The sequence below is a fragment of the Hyperolius riggenbachi genome, chromosome 1 (assembly GCF_040937935.1).
Source record: "Hyperolius riggenbachi isolate aHypRig1 chromosome 1, aHypRig1.pri, whole genome shotgun sequence".
NCBI classification, from domain to species: domain Eukaryota; kingdom Metazoa; phylum Chordata; class Amphibia; order Anura; family Hyperoliidae; genus Hyperolius; species Hyperolius riggenbachi.
Genome location: NC_090646.1, coordinates 96,121,039 through 96,138,056, shown reverse-complemented (window position 1 = coordinate 96,138,056; position 17,018 = coordinate 96,121,039). Strand labels below are relative to the sequence as shown.

At 41.8% G+C, this 17,018-nt stretch overlaps 1 protein-coding gene across 2 annotated transcripts in view; it reads left to right on the top strand.

Annotated features, from left to right (window-relative positions):
- STK32B (serine/threonine kinase 32B) overlaps positions 1 to 17,018 on the top strand; it is a 258,548-nt gene that overhangs the window by 146,068 nt on the left and 95,462 nt on the right. For both annotated transcript variants that reach the window (XM_068277282.1, XM_068277271.1), the window contains exon 5: positions 12,082 to 12,119. In XM_068277282.1, the coding sequence (XP_068133383.1) occupies positions 12,082 to 12,119 (38 nt within the window). The remainder of the gene's footprint in view (positions 1 to 12,081; positions 12,120 to 17,018) is intronic.

Below are 17,018 nucleotides of genomic sequence, written 5' to 3'. Positions count from 1 at the left end.
TTATAGTACACGCCTCCAATGAATGTGGCCGGGCAATTTGCATGACAACGTATGCAAATTCCTCTGCAAGCACAAGCTGCAAAACTGACAGAAGCTCTTCTTTCCAGAGTCCTGCAACATGCAAACCTACACAATGGTCAAAAGGCTGGCTGCCTGCACAGGCAGCTGAGCAAATCATCACACTAAGATAATGGAAAGACATACAGATAGCCGTAAGTTCATGGTAATTCATGGTAATCAGGGCTGCTTCTTGGGCAGGGCAACCACCCTGGGCGCAGACCAGCAAGTAGATGAAGAAAGGGGGCGCAGGCAGAAGGACATAACCGCTAGGGAGCTGGTGCTTCGCGGTGCTGCCAAATGAAAGAAGAAGATTTCCAACGCAATCGCCTTCCTTGACCCCTCCTGGGCTGCCTGCGTCAGACGTCAAGTCATCGTCACATCACCACCGCGTGGTATTTGGATGCAGCCGGCGCCACCATAGGCCGTAAAAGGAATTACAGCTATAACTGCGCTCAGTGAGTAATTTGGATGCCGTCTAAAGACGAAGCACAAATTACTACAAAAACACTGTAATTTGGCCGCCAGAAATAGCTGGAAGACGAATGATTTCTTTCCCCCACTATCCATGGCGGCCGGGTAGAGGAATAGTAATTAACACCGTTGGGACTTGCGGAGGAACAGAAGTTAAAAGTAAAAAGATCAGTAGTTAAAGGTAAATATAGTAAATAAATAATTAAAATATATGAAAACATACACATAAAGCATAACCTTTGGAGCCAGAGCCTTCTGTTATGCTGCCCCTACTCTTTGGAACTCCTTTCCACACCCAATCAAAACAGCTCTATCCCTGGACTGAAAAGCTACCTGTTTTGTCGGGTATATACTGTATGAACACTTAACTATTTTCTCTGTAACACTGTCTACCCTACAACTGTGTATTGATCTGAGACATATCTATGCCCTTTAAATCCTATGGGAGAAAAGTACTTTACAAATGTTATTATTGTATTGTATTACATTACATTGAAACATAAATCTCAATCTGTTCTGGCATATAAAGCAATAAAATTGTCTGGCATAGGTCTATTTAATGAAATCGTTTGATTCCATTTGATAAAAGAAGAAGAAAGATTAGATTTTCTTTTCTTTTATTTTTATTTAACTTTTTTGATCTAAGGAAATATTTCAAAGAACAGCAAAGTACTTAATCCCTTGAAGGTTTTATTAGCATTTTCACACATTGCCCGGGTGATTAAATTAAAATTTACAAGTTTATACTCTGATGATATTATGGTTCATCGTGACTTCAAGTTTTAAAAGTTTAAAAAATTAATCAAGGCACATATCAAGTGAGAAAATAATCTAAGTGCTTTGTTGGGTATTTAAAGCAGCAGGGACAACCATACTATTCCAGGAAAAAATCACATATATAAGTAGATAAATACTTGTTTTACTTAGATAACATATTTTTTGAACTGTGTATGTTTTGATTTCAGTGACATTTAAATAGTAAATAAAAAGAAAAATATTTAATTTGGGTATTTTCCATTTTTACTTCTACTGACTGAAACCAATCCTGATGTCATTTCCTCCCTTACTCTTTTTTTTCTTCTAGAAACTGCACTGTCTAGCTTGCTTTGTAAACACATGTGAGCAGAGCATAGATCAGATTTCAACTTTATGTCACACTGAACTGCCCCCAGCCAATCAGTGAGGATTAGGAATGTGTGTGGGGAGATGACACACTTCCCTTTCATCTATAGACAGTAGTCCAAAATGACAGCCATGTTTTGTCAAGGGGTTAGTTAGCTTATAGGATCACAGATTTCTATGCAGAAGGTTTCAGAAAGCGATGGCATGTACTCAGGCCCGGATTTCTGGCAAGGTCACAGAGGCCGTGGCCTAGGGCGATAAAAATTAGCAGGGCGCAGGACTTGGAGAGATAAGAGGTCACATGTCAAAGTAAATCACCACTCTTGCTTTGCTCTGGTCTGCCTGAATTCCAGAGATCCCTGCATCTCTCTTACTTGTGCAAAGTGTGTGTTATGGCAGTCAGCATCTGCTGTCACCTGTATGATGAGAGGGGACAAACAATCTGCTGTGAGAAGAAAAATATATGGGCTCAAGTAGCAGAACTCTTGAGTTCCGATTAGTTTTTTCATGCAACACGCATACACGGGCAGGAATTAGCAGCTCTCCCCCTCCCTGACTGATGATAGTTTATTACTAGTAGGTCAGTGCTGTTAAAGACCTCAGATCTGTTGAATTTATGGCTTTTTTTCCTCCTAGAGAATGCCAACAACATTCTTTCTACAGTTTAACTCTTTCCTGGCTTTTTTTTGCCAGCAAAGTACTGTGTTGACCATCAGTGAAAGCAGGATGTTTTGAAACAGAATTAAAACTGTGTTACATTTATTTATATTTACAAAACAATCAATGCATCTCCTGCTGACTGTTTATATAGCTGTGTGCAGTATCTTGTATACAGTAACACAGTCTGAAGACGGCTCATTAACCAAAGGCTCACTGTTTTTCTTTTGGTTAGCCAATAAAAAGTGTTATTCTGTTACAAAACTTCCTGCTGACTGATTTTAAAATCTGTCTTAAGTGCTAAATTGTCACTGTGTAAAGTACACCTGAGCTTATGCTGGGTACACACAATGCAATTTTCTGACAGCTTTACTGTCAGATCGACTATTTCCAACATGTCCGATCTGCTTTCCAATCAATTTTCTGAATGATTTTTCATAGAAGTGAAAAGCAAATTGATCGAAAAATTGAAATTAGATCAGACATGATGGAATCAATCGACCTGACAGTAAATCTGTCAGGAAATTGCAATATGTGTACCTAGCATTACACTACATGTATGCCAGCGTGTGTAGTGTCGGATCCTTCTACTTACCTGTTCTCTGTGTTGGATGGGCTTTTCTGCATTGTGCTACACTGTCCCCTATTTGTGGCTCTGATGGCAGCAAGTAGCACAGAGGACAAAGAAGCAGCGCTGTCCACTGGGGCTCCTTGTGATTTTGCACTCCTGTATGCATGTGCACAGGAGCCGAGGGAGTGTTATGGGTATGCATACTTGACAAGTGCTGCTCATATATGAGCGTCATTTCTGAAGTATGCAAGCCCAGAACACTATCGCCTGCTGTGCATCCAGGCAGGAGGGCAAAATTACATGGAGTGGACAGAGCATGCACTGCTTCTTCGTTGAACGGGGCAAAGCAGCAAAACAGAGGGGGGCCCGTTCAAACTAGTCAGAGTTGGACAGAATGGGGGGGGGGGTTGGTGACAGCCGGCCTAGGGCGCTGGAAAGTACAAATCCGGCCCTGCATGTACTAATGTAAACAGCTACAAGTATCAGCAGTTTATTAGATTTTTACTTTACTCTGCTGGAAGCTGTACTTTACCATTTCTGTAGTTGTACTTTATGAGATTGAAGCCTATTCGAGTTAATAACTTGTAAGGCCTATCAGCTAAGGAACCATCTTTCCCAGAGGTGTGACTTGCAGAGCAACTAACTCACTGCTCGACAGAGATGGATTAAGATGTAATGGGGAGCTAGGCAAGGTTGTAGATTTGGCACCCCCTTGTGGTCCTTTGGCTAAGCTGAAGTAGGGAGAGGTCAAAGAACGTGGCAGGTGGGCCCCAGGCACCTGCCAATCCAGTGCCCCTCTGAAAGTCTTGTTGGCGGCTCACGCAGGCTCACTAACGGCTGCCACCAATGAGGTCATGCAAGCCCAGTAGCTCCTTGCCGATCGGACTCTGCTGTTTCTGCTGTAGCCCGATCAGCAAGCAGCTATTGTGCCTGTGCGCAGCGCACACTGTTTGGGGATCCTAAAGGTGCGTACACACATGCGACTATAGTCGTTTGAAACGATTGTTCCCCAATTATTTTAAACGACGATCGTTTAAAAAAAAACATCCAACGATCATTAAGTCAAGATCTGCCTTGGCGAATTTTTTTAAACGACGATCGTTTGCAATAGTAGTACATTGTTAGCAAAACGGTAGTTCGTACCAGGCTTGACATGCGCATTTAGTAATATCTCCATAGAACCTTTCATTTTAATGTGCAAGCGCAACAGTTGCTTTTCGTGATGTAACGCTCGTTCTATGAATGTGTCCTGTGACACATTAATTGCTACAGGATTATACCATAATTGTCATTTTAACAGGACAGAGTGTATTTTTGTATGTTTTGTCAACGCTATATTATGTAAATGCTCTACCTACATAACTACAGTATGAAATCTTGTACTGTAATGTAATATACGTAATGTTAGTTTTACAGTGTAACGTACGTTTTGAACCGTTCGTTACGTGCGGGTGGAACTTGCTATGATGTCACTTCCAGGATCAGTATGTGACGTTGTTCTGGATCGTTCGTTAACAAATGATCAGATCGTTACACACCTTTAAAAGCTAACTTTACTTAGGTGGTTCTTTCGTCAATTAAAAGAACATTCGTCGTTCACAACGAACGATTGTTGCCGTATGTGTGTGCGTAGCTTGATGGTGGAGACGTTCTGCGAACCAGAGGCTTCCCCCTCCCGAGGTGAGTATTCCCTAGTGGAGAATTTTTCCTTACAGGTTTACTTTAAAAGGAAATATATATGGAAGCCCCCATGTCCCTCTCACTCCAGGTGTCCTTTAAATGAGTTTAAATCAGGAGGAAGAAAGGACAGGCCTGATCTGGCATTATACCTCAGAGATTCACTACAGTAAAAAGCTGAAATGACATTGCAACCTATTTCAAGGTTTTTTTCTACTGAAAATGAGGGCAATCTGTATTTTAGATGTAGTTATGTTCTGCATACAAACAGGGAGTGCGCTGCCGTGAATGAACGCACCATGAGGTTATTCCAGGCTGGGAAGCCTATGATCATTTATTTAATTGCTTTATGTAGACGCTCAGCTTGACATAAACGCACTCCCACATCAGCCGCATGCGCCATCAAAAGTGTCCATTGTTAAAATTGAGATTTATTATACATATCTATTCTCTCGCCGTAGGAGGTACGGTAATCAACACCCCAGACATATTATTAGGGGAACATTATTTTACCAGTTAAGCTATAGTAACGTCAAACAAACACAATATGGTTCCTTCCTACGTAACTCCAAGCCTCTCATTCTCCTCGGGTCTAATTAGTTATGGTTTTGATACTATATTCATTTTTATTTAGTAACGAGGATAAAAACTGATATGTTAGTAATGATACAGAGCAAGTTAGCTAAGCCTATGGGAATGGTAATTTACATCGGGAGTTATTGTAAAAATGTTGAAAAAAAATCTGCTGAAGGAAAACATTACTGAAGCACAGACAGACTTCCTGCCTGTTGATAATTATCCACTCTTTGTGGAGAGTAAATGATTCAGGCCTTGATTACATCTGCGCGTTTGAATGCTGATTTTCAATCCGCGTTTCAGCTATGTTGAGGTTGGGTGCACACTTGGCAGAAACGCTAGCGTTGCGGAAAACGCTGCGCTTTTGCCGCTATTGGGAGTCTATGGGCCGCAGGAAAAAACGCATATTAAAAACGCATATGCAATTTAAAAAACGGTGGGTTTTCTTCATGCTATGCAAAAACGCCTCAAAAACACACATAATTAAAAATGCAAATGCAATGATATGCATTTTTCATGCGTTTTCCATGCGTTTTGCTATGCATTTTTATTTTTAAAAAATTGTTTTGTGATGTATTTCCGCTTCCTGTTGTCTCCCTATTAATTTGCATAAAACGCAATTGTAAAACGCATACAAAACGCATATGCGAAATGCATGCAAAATGCTTGAAAAATGCATTTGCGGTAAAAACGCAAATGCACCAAAAATGCAGTAAAAACACAGCAAAAACGCACAAAAAATATGCACATGACATAAAACACATCCTTTCATGTTATGTTATGTTATGTGTACTGTGAGTGTGAGCAGTTTATCTTCCATAGGCTAGCATCCATCTGTTAGACATTTATACATTTTAGTCATCATGTTAAATTTACTATTGTAATCACCAGTTCTGTATTTTGTATCAGTGTTCATATTTGATGTATATCATTGTCTGTATCATTATGTATCCCTTGTTTGTTTTCTTACATTGTACAGCGCCACGGAATATGTTGGCGCTTTATAAATAAATAATAATAATAAATAATAATAATCTGTGCGTTGCAAGGCAGTTCTGTAACACAACGCATAGTTGTCTACATTTGTTTGCGTTGCACACAGCAAAAGACTTCAATGTGTGTGTAGTAAATGTGCAGAAAAGCGCATAGAAATGCAAAATCTTCATACCTCCCAACTTTTTGAGATGAGAAAGAGGGACACTTCATCTACGCCCCTGCCACACCCCTGACCATGCCCCCGGCACACCCCCTAGTCATGCATACCATAAATATTTCATAAGAAAAATATGTTGTTTTATAATTCAAACCACACTGGTCCTTTCTATCCTGGTCTTTGTCCTTCATATTAACACTTAAAAATAGGAAATATATCAATTTAAAGAATGGGAATAAAGTTTAGAACCAATTAAATATATCTTCAGTAGAAAAAATACATATATTTACACAGATCTGTACACCAGTGGGACCAAGGAGGAAGAAAGAGGAACAAAGGGACTGTCCCTCCAAAAGAGGGGCAGTTGGGATGCTGGGAGCTATGAGGCCCCATTCACACTAGAGCGCTCAAGTGCTAGCGCTTTTGTAAGCGCTAGTACTATAATACCCTATGTGCCCGTTCGTACTTGGGCGATTTGCGTTAATTGCTGGCGATGAACGCAAATTTCGCCATACGCAAACGCGTAGCCTGCTCCATTTTCAGGCGATTTCCTGGCAATCCCGTTTCAGTGCTATAGAAGCACTAAATGCAATCGCGGGAAAGTCGCTGCAGTGTCCAGTGATTTTTCCGTGTTAAATCGTGGAAAAATCACTCCTGCCGTCGTTTTGCGCTTTCAAGTGTGAATGAGGCCTTAATCTTGTTTGCCTGTGTGCTTCTTTCACCAACATTTCTGACAGTTTCCTGATTTATTACAACTTCCTGTAGAGCGGTGTAGTCAGTGTCTGGCATCATGGCAGCCAGACAACGAGGAGCACTCACTCATGCTTCTCACAGAGTGAGCCCAGCAATGGATCCCCCCAGTTCTTTTGCACAGAAGAGTGGATTGTGGGAGTGCAGGAGCACCCTGAACTCTCTGATAAATTACATCACCTTTACAAAAATACATACCAGACAAAGATTCTTTGGATGGAAATAGCCAATCAGGCTGGGATCACACTCAGCAGTGCAGAAAACCATTCTCATTTTTTGCTGCGTTTTTCTTGCGTTTGTTTTTTTCATGCGTTTTTATGCATTTTTGGTGCGTTTCAGGTTTGAGTTTTATGTTATTTGCAATAATCAATGAAGTAAAATACAGAAGCATATTTGCAAAAAAAAACAACGCTTGTACGAACGCATACCTCTGCGTCTCCATTGAGATACTTTACGTACGTTTTACATGCATTTTTTAAAATTATGCAGCAAGTTGTGCTTTTTTAAAAACACATAATGTGAAACGCACTTAAATGCATTTCTAGACTTGCATTAGGCTGCATTCCCACTTAAAGAGAAACTCCGACCAAGAATTGAACTTTATCCCAATCAGTAGCTGATACCAACAAAAACCTACTACACAGAAAGTGTACATGCTAGGGTGTGCTAAACAAGTGGGTACATGCACTGGTCAAAAAACTAGAATTAGTAAACAAACACACTACCAGTATATGCCGTTCAACCACCTGATATTTATTGAGAATCAAAGGTTTTTTTTTAAAACGTACGTCCTGAGGAAGTCCCTGGGCGGGGCGAAACGCGTCGATGTAGGCCTGCGTCACGCGCTGAGATGTGCCTCTCTGCCCCCCTCTGCCCTCCCGCCGGATCGGAGCACGGTGCCCGGAATTATGGCGTATACTTTCAAGGACTGAACTCCCGCTTGGCCGGGGTAATACAAGTCTGAGGCCCTGAGTTTGATACTCCCGCAGATACACATCGTGGACACTGCGGTCAGTTGGGCAGGCTAAAAACCGTCCATGCGGACACTGCATATCGCATCAATGGAGGAGGTGGTAACTATGTGAAACAGTGCATACGGCATCTATATCCGCAAAGTTCATGTGTATATCCAATTATGGTGAAGTATTACATGCATGGAAACTTCGTTGTCACGATATATGGCTTGGCTGAAATACTGAACTGTTTTGTCCGCATAGGCCTATAACTTTATATTACAGCAAACTGGCTAGGTGCACCATCCTTAAATGGTCTGAAAAGACTCTTGAAGGAATATAGTGATCTTTCTATGACGATCTTCTTAATGTGGAACTTTATCTCATGCCATTGAATTTTGAAAGCAGGACTTGCCGTGGGATATTTTTCATATATGCCTCTCATGGACTGTGTTCTCAAGTGTCATGATTTTTCCGTGGGTGACGACCCATGTTAGTTGGTATCTTGATGTGGATGTCTGCATGCAGGGCATGGTGTTGTGATTGCGGGGGGGCATAGGGGGGCTTTGGGGGGGCACATTTTTATTGCTGTTGACCACTGTGATATTAGTGCATGGGGTGATGCGGACACGTTTGACGGGCAATTAGCATATTAGATGCTTTAATCTTTTGGCATTGTAGGTGTCCGTGCCCGCCTCTCCCCATGTTGAGGGAGTGATATGGTCAACTGGTTATATTCTGGTCTGTGCACAGTCCCCTGAGACTTTCTGTTTGAGACATTGTGGGGTAACACCCCGTTTAATGAAAAATTGTGCATTATTATGGTGTGCTATAAAAAAACCTTTTTTTTACAGACTTAACTATTATTAATCAAGTTTTAAAAAAAACCTTTGATTCTCAATAAATATCAGGTGGTTGAACGGCATATACTGGTAGTGTGTTTGTTTTCTAATTCCAGTAGCTGATACCCCCTTTTACATGACAAATCTATTGCATTTCACAAACAGACCATCAGGGGGCGCTGTATGACTGATTTTGTGATGAAACCCCTCCCACAAGAAGCTCTGAGTACCGCGGTACTCTGGGCAAACTGCCACAATGTAACAATGTTCACAGACAGGAAATGGCTGTTTACAGCTGTCTGCAACAGCCAAAACAGCTAGGAGCAGCTTACATAACCTGCCCACAGTAACAATGTCACCATGTAATACATGGCAGAATGTAAATCAGGGAGAGGAAAGATTTTACAATGAGCAAACACTGACTAAATCATTTATACATAATTATTGTAAAAATGAAGCACTTTTTTTATTACATTATTTTCACTGGAGTTCCTCTTTAAGCTGACAACTGACATTTTTTGTCTGTTCTCCGCTCATTGCTAAACTGACACAGCTCCTATTTTATATATAAGAACCGGTCACACTTGTCAGCCTGCAACGGATGTCTGAGATCCATTGCAGTAAGTGGTCCGCACTTCTGTGCAGTCCGCAGTAAGCCAGGGCAGGGGGATGTATCTCCTCATATAGCCCTTGGGGGTAATGCATCCTGGATCAGAGCAGACCATTGGAGCAGACACTACACTGTCTGCTCCCGCTGGCCGCACGTGATCCAGCTACTAATTAAGGGTTCTGCCTCTTACACGGGAGACCAGGGTTCGAATCTCAGCTCTTCCTGTTCAGTAAGCTAGCACCTATTCAGTAAGGAGACCTTGGTTAAGACTCCTTAACACTGCTACTGCCTATAGAGCGCGTCCTAGTGGCTGCAGCCCTGGCGCTTTGAGTCCGCAAGGAGAAAAGCGCAATATAAATGTTATTTGTCTTGTCCTAGCGGCAAAAACGCATGCATTTTCTGCAACACAAGCATTTCTACCTAGTGTGTTCCTAGCCTCAATCATTTAAGGGCTCCCAAAAGACTGTCTACTTTTCCCTCTAAACATTGGTGGCTGTCGCCACTGCAGGTGATTATTGCCTCATCAGAAATTTCTCCTGAAGGCAAAATCATGGGAAATGACACAGGATGTAGAAATTAATCTGATTCTTAAGTTGTACACTGACATCAAATGACTAGTTCAGTCACGTGATCACATCACATGCAAAAAAGTTGTCCTAAAATTTAAATCTTCATGTAACCATGGATGCATTTAAATTTAGCCAGTCAAACCTCATGCTGCTGGTTAATTAACCAGCTGTCAGCTAAGTGATTAGTTTGACGCTTGCTTTAATGGGCTCAGTTTCTTTCTCTTTCTGTGGAAATATACAACTTGGGAAAAAGTTTTGCCATCAGTAGTGGTTATGTGTAACTCATGCTTCCTGTTCTATTCCGCACATTGGGAGCACAGTGGTGTAGTGGTTAGAATTCTTGCCATGCAGCACTGGTATCCTGGTTCCCATCCCAGCCAGCGCACTATCTGCAAGGTATGTAGATGTATGTTCTCCCTTTGTCAACCTGGGTTTCCTCTGGGCACTCTGGTTTCCTCCCACATCCCAATAGCATACAGATAAGTTAACTGGCTTCCCCATAAAAATTGGGTGTATTGGGTGTAGAGTATGATGGACATATAACTATGTTCTCCTGTGTTCTATGCAGGTTGTGAGATCTTCTGGGGGGGGCAGTTAGGCCCCACACTTAATCAGTTGCTCTCAGTTATAACTGAAAGGACAACTGATTTTCAAAGTAAGTCCCATGTCTTCCAATGGCTCGGTTCACACTTAACGCGTTTTAACTGAAATCTTGTTCCCAATGCACTGCTATGGAGAAGAAAAAAAAATGCGTACCAACCGATTAAGAGTAAACGGGGCCTTAGTTACAAGACTACATACTGTAAAGTGCTGTGGAAGATGTCAGACCTAGATAAATAGTAATAGAGATAATTATGTAGGAGAATGGACCATGTTTAGCAGAATTTTCCAGGTTACTCCATATTTAGTAGGATGCCCATTAGGGATGGTCAGCGAGATGCAATTGGTAATTCCAAGTTGATGCAGCATTATGCAAATTTATGCAGCGTGAAAATGGGCCAATCGAATCCTGCCAAGGTAAAATTCAGTTGGTCCTTTTTCACGCTGCATACATTTTCATACAAAATGTACATAATCCTATGTTATGTACTATGCCACTGTGACCAAGTGTAAAACCACAGGATGCAGCTGTTAGCTGTTCGGTCACACCCACTCCTGCCACCCACCAGCCTGGACATCTTGATCTGCACTCTGTACTAAGTTGCTGTGCCTTTATTGGTAATAAAATATTCTTAACATAGGTTGGTGCTGTTGCTCTACCTACGATCCAAATAATCCTACATCATCAACTCAGAATTATTTGCATCCCATTGACCTAGTGGCCATCAGATGACAGTCATTTGATACACTCATTGGCATCTGGATCGCATGGCTCATATCGACTATCGAGTAGAAGGACTCAGTGCTGAAATAGTGGGCTGTAGGAGGAACAGGGAAGCAAGGCCCACGACAGCTGGCTTGACCAGCCCCTCATAACCTGTACCTGGCTTTCTACAATCAGTAAAAATTGCTGCTAGGGGAGTGTCCTCATTGTTGCACCACAACAACAGGTATTGCAAAAAGTCCTCTTCTGTATCTCACAGTTTCCTGCCTCACCTGTGGACGGAGCAGTGCTTTTCGGCGCTTCTAGATTTGGGCGCAGCCGGCGCCACCATAGACTACAAAGGGAATCACAAGTGAGCAGCGCTCAGTGAGTAACGTCGGTGCCGTCAGAAGACGGAGCTGAAGTTGGTTAAAAAACACAATAATTCAGCCTCCGGCAATCACCACTATCCTCCTGGAGGAGGAATAGTAATTAAGACGGCCCGGACTTGTGCAGAAGCAGGATCAGCCATATATCGGCGGTATCCTGCGCCCAAGTCTACCGGCGCCGATTTCAAATGTATGCCCTGTGGATTTGTCACGCCACACACTGAGCACTTAGGGATCTGTCTGTGGAAACTAAGTCAAATTCAGTCCCCTTCACAAAGGAATTATATAAACATAATCAGATGATTTAACCAGCTAGCCAACATGCTGCCATGTTTAATTAGCATTAAATAGAACTGACACGTTTTTCTTTTCTTACAGAGATATTAAACCAGATAACATCTTGCTGGATGAACATGGTGAGTAGAAAAACCTTTTTAACTACAGTAAATGTATTAATGTTCTCCCAGCAATACTCTTCTGCAGCCTCCTGAACACTTTTACTCCGACCTCAGACATCAAACCATACAGTGACTACTACTAAGTATTAACTTCCAGTATACGGGTAGTCCCTGGCTAGCGGACAAAATAGGGACTGTAGGTTCGCTCTTAACCTGAAGCATTACTGACTGTAACAGTATATCCAATCCCAGAATATATTAATTTAAAACATTTATAATCCACTATTAAAACTATGGAAAATTTGCTTCTTTCCCTCCCACAGAGACTGTATTTGAAAAAAATGAGATTGCATGAAGTTTAGTAGGTGTTTCTATACTTCCTGCTGTGTCAACAGCGATAAGCACTTTCAATCTATAGTCCCTCAAGGTGACTCGCTATCTTTGAAGCTGCCTGTCAAGTAATGTATCACTCTAGTTATCTTTCAAGTTCATTCAGGGGCTGCGATTCAGAGATCCAACTAGAGAGAGGAATAAGAAGAATTACAACTTTTGCGGCTTATAATATTTAAAGAGCAAAAAGTTATAGATTAAAATCTTATACCTACCGTATTTTGCAGACTATAAGACACTCCTGACCATAAGACACACCTAGGTTTATAGGACAAAAACCAGGGGGAAAAATATATACTAAACCTGGTGCATCTATGGTGAAGGGACATCTTGTTGATTATGCCCCCTTTGTACCTCATGCCCCCTTGTACCTCTTGTGTCCTCCTCTGTCCTCCTTTGTCCACCTTTGCCGCCTCTTTCCTTCTTGTGACCTCCAATATGCCCCTTTGTGTCCCCCTTGTGTCCTCCTCTGTGCCCCTTTGTGTCCCCTCTGTGTCCTCCGTTTGTCCCCCTGTGTACTCCTCTCCATGGGCACAGTACAGGGAGTCCCCGACATTGCGGCGGGTTGGAGGTTCGTATTGGCAGGCATTCACAAGTCAGGAACTTCCTGCATTTGGACTATACAACGCAGTTGCTTTTTTCCCCACTTTTGGGGGAGAAAAAAAGTCTTATAGTCCAAAAAATACAGTAATCTATGCTCACTACAGTGAACCTTCATGAAGTTTTTCTTTGCATTTTTCTTGTTGTTGTTGTTATAATTATTGTTGTTGTTCTAATATTTAAGTGTACTTGTCATAAAAGACTACAGGATCACTGTGTGCTTTTTGGGTGGTTTAATTCAAATAGGAAATATTTAAACAGAAGATATTTCACCAGTAGTGCTGCTGTTCAGATAAGGGAAAAAGTCCCATTTGCCATATCAATCACTTGTTGTAAAAATTGTGTGCATGAAATAGAGGCAGAAGGAAAAATGGGCGCAGGGTGAAGCCAATATAAGTGTAAACGATAAATACCCTTGTGTGATTTGGGTGCCAAATGAAAATGATAAATACTAACAGTGGTAATAATGATTGTAAAACATTGGTAAATGCTACTCTCAAAGTCCTGCTATGTCCAATGCCTAACCCTAAAACCCCCCTTCCTGACGCCTAACCCTAAAACCTGCTTTCCTGATGCCTAACCCTAAAACCTCCTTTCCTGATGCCTAACCCTAAAACCCCCTTTCCTGATGCCTAACCCTAAAACCCCCTTTCCTGATGCCTAACCCTAAAAGCCCCTTTCCTGATGCCTAACCCTAAAACCCCCCTTCCTGACGCCTAATCCCAAAACCTCCTTTCCTGACGCCTAACCCTAAAACCTCCTTTCCTGATGCCTAACCCTAAAACCCCCTTTCCTGATGCCTAACCCTAAAACCCCCTTTCCTGATGCCTAACCCTAAAAGCCCCTTTCCTGATGCCTAACCCTAAAAGCCCCTTTCCTGATGCCTAACCCTAAAACCCCCCTTGCTGACGCCTATCCCTAAAATCCCCCTTCCTTACACCAAAGCTTAGAACCACCCTTCCTAACCTTATAATGTTCAAAACGATACATTTCAAAACTATAATTTCTCAAAACAGAAATATTTGCAAATACAAAACACAATTTCAAAATTAATAGTTTTCAAAAATAATAATGTGTAAAATAAAACATTCAAAAACTATAACATTCTAATTTTTAAAACAATCATTATCCCACGTTCAAATTTTTGCTTTGACCGCCTAATAGCCGATATTTGCATTAGCTTCGATTTCCTGCTTCCAAAAATTTTAGATCAAACAGCAATTTATGGTATGGTTGTGTAGTACTCTGTTTGTGCTCATTACCATCATCATTCTACCTTTCATAGTTTTAGGGATATGCAAGTTTTTATAAAGGTAAAACGTTAAAACAGTGCAATGGCTGAGTGAACTTTGACCTTTATAAAAACTTGAATATCTCAAAAACTATAAAACATAGACTGTTGATTTCTGCAACATAAATGAGCTCAAACATAGGCAGTGGTGGACAAACCCAACAGTGGGCCCCTCTACAGAATAAATGTAGCGGCAGGGCCGAATTTACCAAAAGGGACTGTAGGCACGTGCCTACAGGTGCCTGATGATGGAAAGATGGCTCACTCCCCTCCCCTGGTGCCTTCCCTTCGCTTAGTTCTGAGCAAAGTGTAAATGAGAGGTTACTCTCACCAGCTCTTAGCATTCAATTGGAGAGATCTCCCATCAGTCATGGATAGTGGACAGCTCTAGCTACTTAATACTGAGGGTACCACTGGCTACCTAATGCTAAGGGATACCTGTAGCTACCTATGATGGGCAAGGGAAGTAAGAGAGAAGTGACAGCTGGGCCAGCCAGCACACTCATGGTGCAGTTCGGTGGGGGTTTGTAGGTTCATGGAGGGCAAAGTCTAGGGTGCCAGGGTATCTGTGCCTATAGGGTCCTGTGATGTAAATCGAGGCCTGTGTAGCGGACCCCATGTAGGTGGGTATGGTGGGTATGGTGGCTGGATAGTGTAATGGTTAAGGGCTCTGCCTCGGACACAGGAGACCTGGGTTCGAATCTCGGCTATTCCTGTTCAGTAAGCCAGCACCTATTCAGTAGGAGACCATGGGCAAGTCTCCCTAACACTGCTATTGCCTATAGAGCGTATCCTAGTGGCTGTAGCTCTGGTTTTGAGTCCGCCAGGAGACAAGCATGATATAAATGTTCTGTGTCTATGGTCATAACAAATCATGGGTTAATCCAAAAACTGTCAATAGCATAAAAGTATGTGAACCTAAGTCGTATTCTGCAGGCACTGTATTATAGTTGAACATATTTTCTTCCTATTCATTAATGTCTCATACATACTGTAACTGGGCTATAAGCAATTATTACTACTCCTCGTGAAGCGTACACATGTTGCTAAGAAAAAACGAAAACTTGTAAAAATGTAAATGGTCAAAAAACCTACCATACCATTATTATTTTTCTGTATCTATATATCTTTCACAGTGCTTTTACAAAGGACAGTTATGTTACTGACTGTTCTCACAGGAGCTTACAATCTAATCTCTACCATAGTCATAGCCTAAAATCTCTCTACCATATTATTATTGTGTATGTATATCTTGCTGCCATCATCTGCAACACTTCACAAAGCAATGAAATTCATGAATGAGAGACAGCCACATGGAGGGAACGACAACTACATAGGGCTAGTGACACGGAGGAAGAGTCGGCTTGTGAATAGGCTGGGTGCTGACACATCCATGAACCTAGAGGGTAATGTGGCTGTGGTGCAGCTGCATAGGTCCCAGAGGACTTGGGGCTCCTGTGCAGCTGCATGGCCTGCAGAGGCCTATGTCCACCCACGAACAGAACACTACCCAACTGTAACGATCAGTGTAACACAGAGAGGATCTGATTATCGGTGATCTGCAGTATCACCGAGAATACAGATATATACCAGATTATTGATGATCTGCAGTATCACCGATAATCAGATATACAGTGGTGTGAAAAACTATTTGCCCCCTTCCTGATTTCTTATTCATTTGCATGTTTGTCACACTTAAATGTTTCTGCTCATCAAAAACCGTTAACCATTAGTTAAAGATAACATAATTGAACACAAAATGCAGTTTTAAATGATGATTTTTATTATTTAGTGAGAAAAAAAAACCTCAAAACCTACATAGCCCTGTGTGAAAAAGAAATTGCCCCCTGAACCTAAAAACTGGTTGGGCCACCCTTAGCAGCAATAACTGCAATCAAGCGTTTGCGATAACTTGCAACAAGTCTTTTACAGCGCTCTGGAGGAATTTGGGCCCACTCATCTTTGCAGAATTGTTGTAATTCAGCTTTATTTGAGGGTTTTTCTAGCATGAACTGCCTTTTAAGGTCATGCCACAACATCTCAATAGGATTCAGGTCAGGGCTTTGCCTTTGACTAGGCCACTCCAAAGTCTTCATTTTGTTTTTCTTCAGCCATTTAGAGGTGGATTTGCTGGTGTCTTTTGGGTCATTGTCCTGCTGCAGCACCCAAGATCGCTTCAGCTTGAGTTGACGAACAGATGGCCGGACATTCTCCTTCAGGATTTTTTGGTAGACAGTAGAATGCATGGTTCCATCTATCACAGCAAGCCTTCCAGGTCCTGAAGCAGCAAAACAACCCCAGACCATCACACTACCACCACCATATTTTACTGTTGGTATGATGTTCTTTTGCTGAAATGCTGTGTTACTTCTACGACAGATTTAACAGGACACGCACCTTCCAAAAAGTTTAACTTTTGTCTCGGCAGTCCACAAGGTATTTTCCCACAAGTCTTGGCAATCATTGAGATGTTTTTTTAGCAAAATTGAGACGAGCCTTAATGTTCTTTTTGCTTAAAAGTGGTTTGCGCCTTGGATATCTGCCATGCAGTCCGTTTTTGCCCAGTCTCTTTCTTATGGTGGAGTTGTGAACACTGACCTTAATTGAGGCAAGTGAGGCCTGCAGTTCTTTAGATG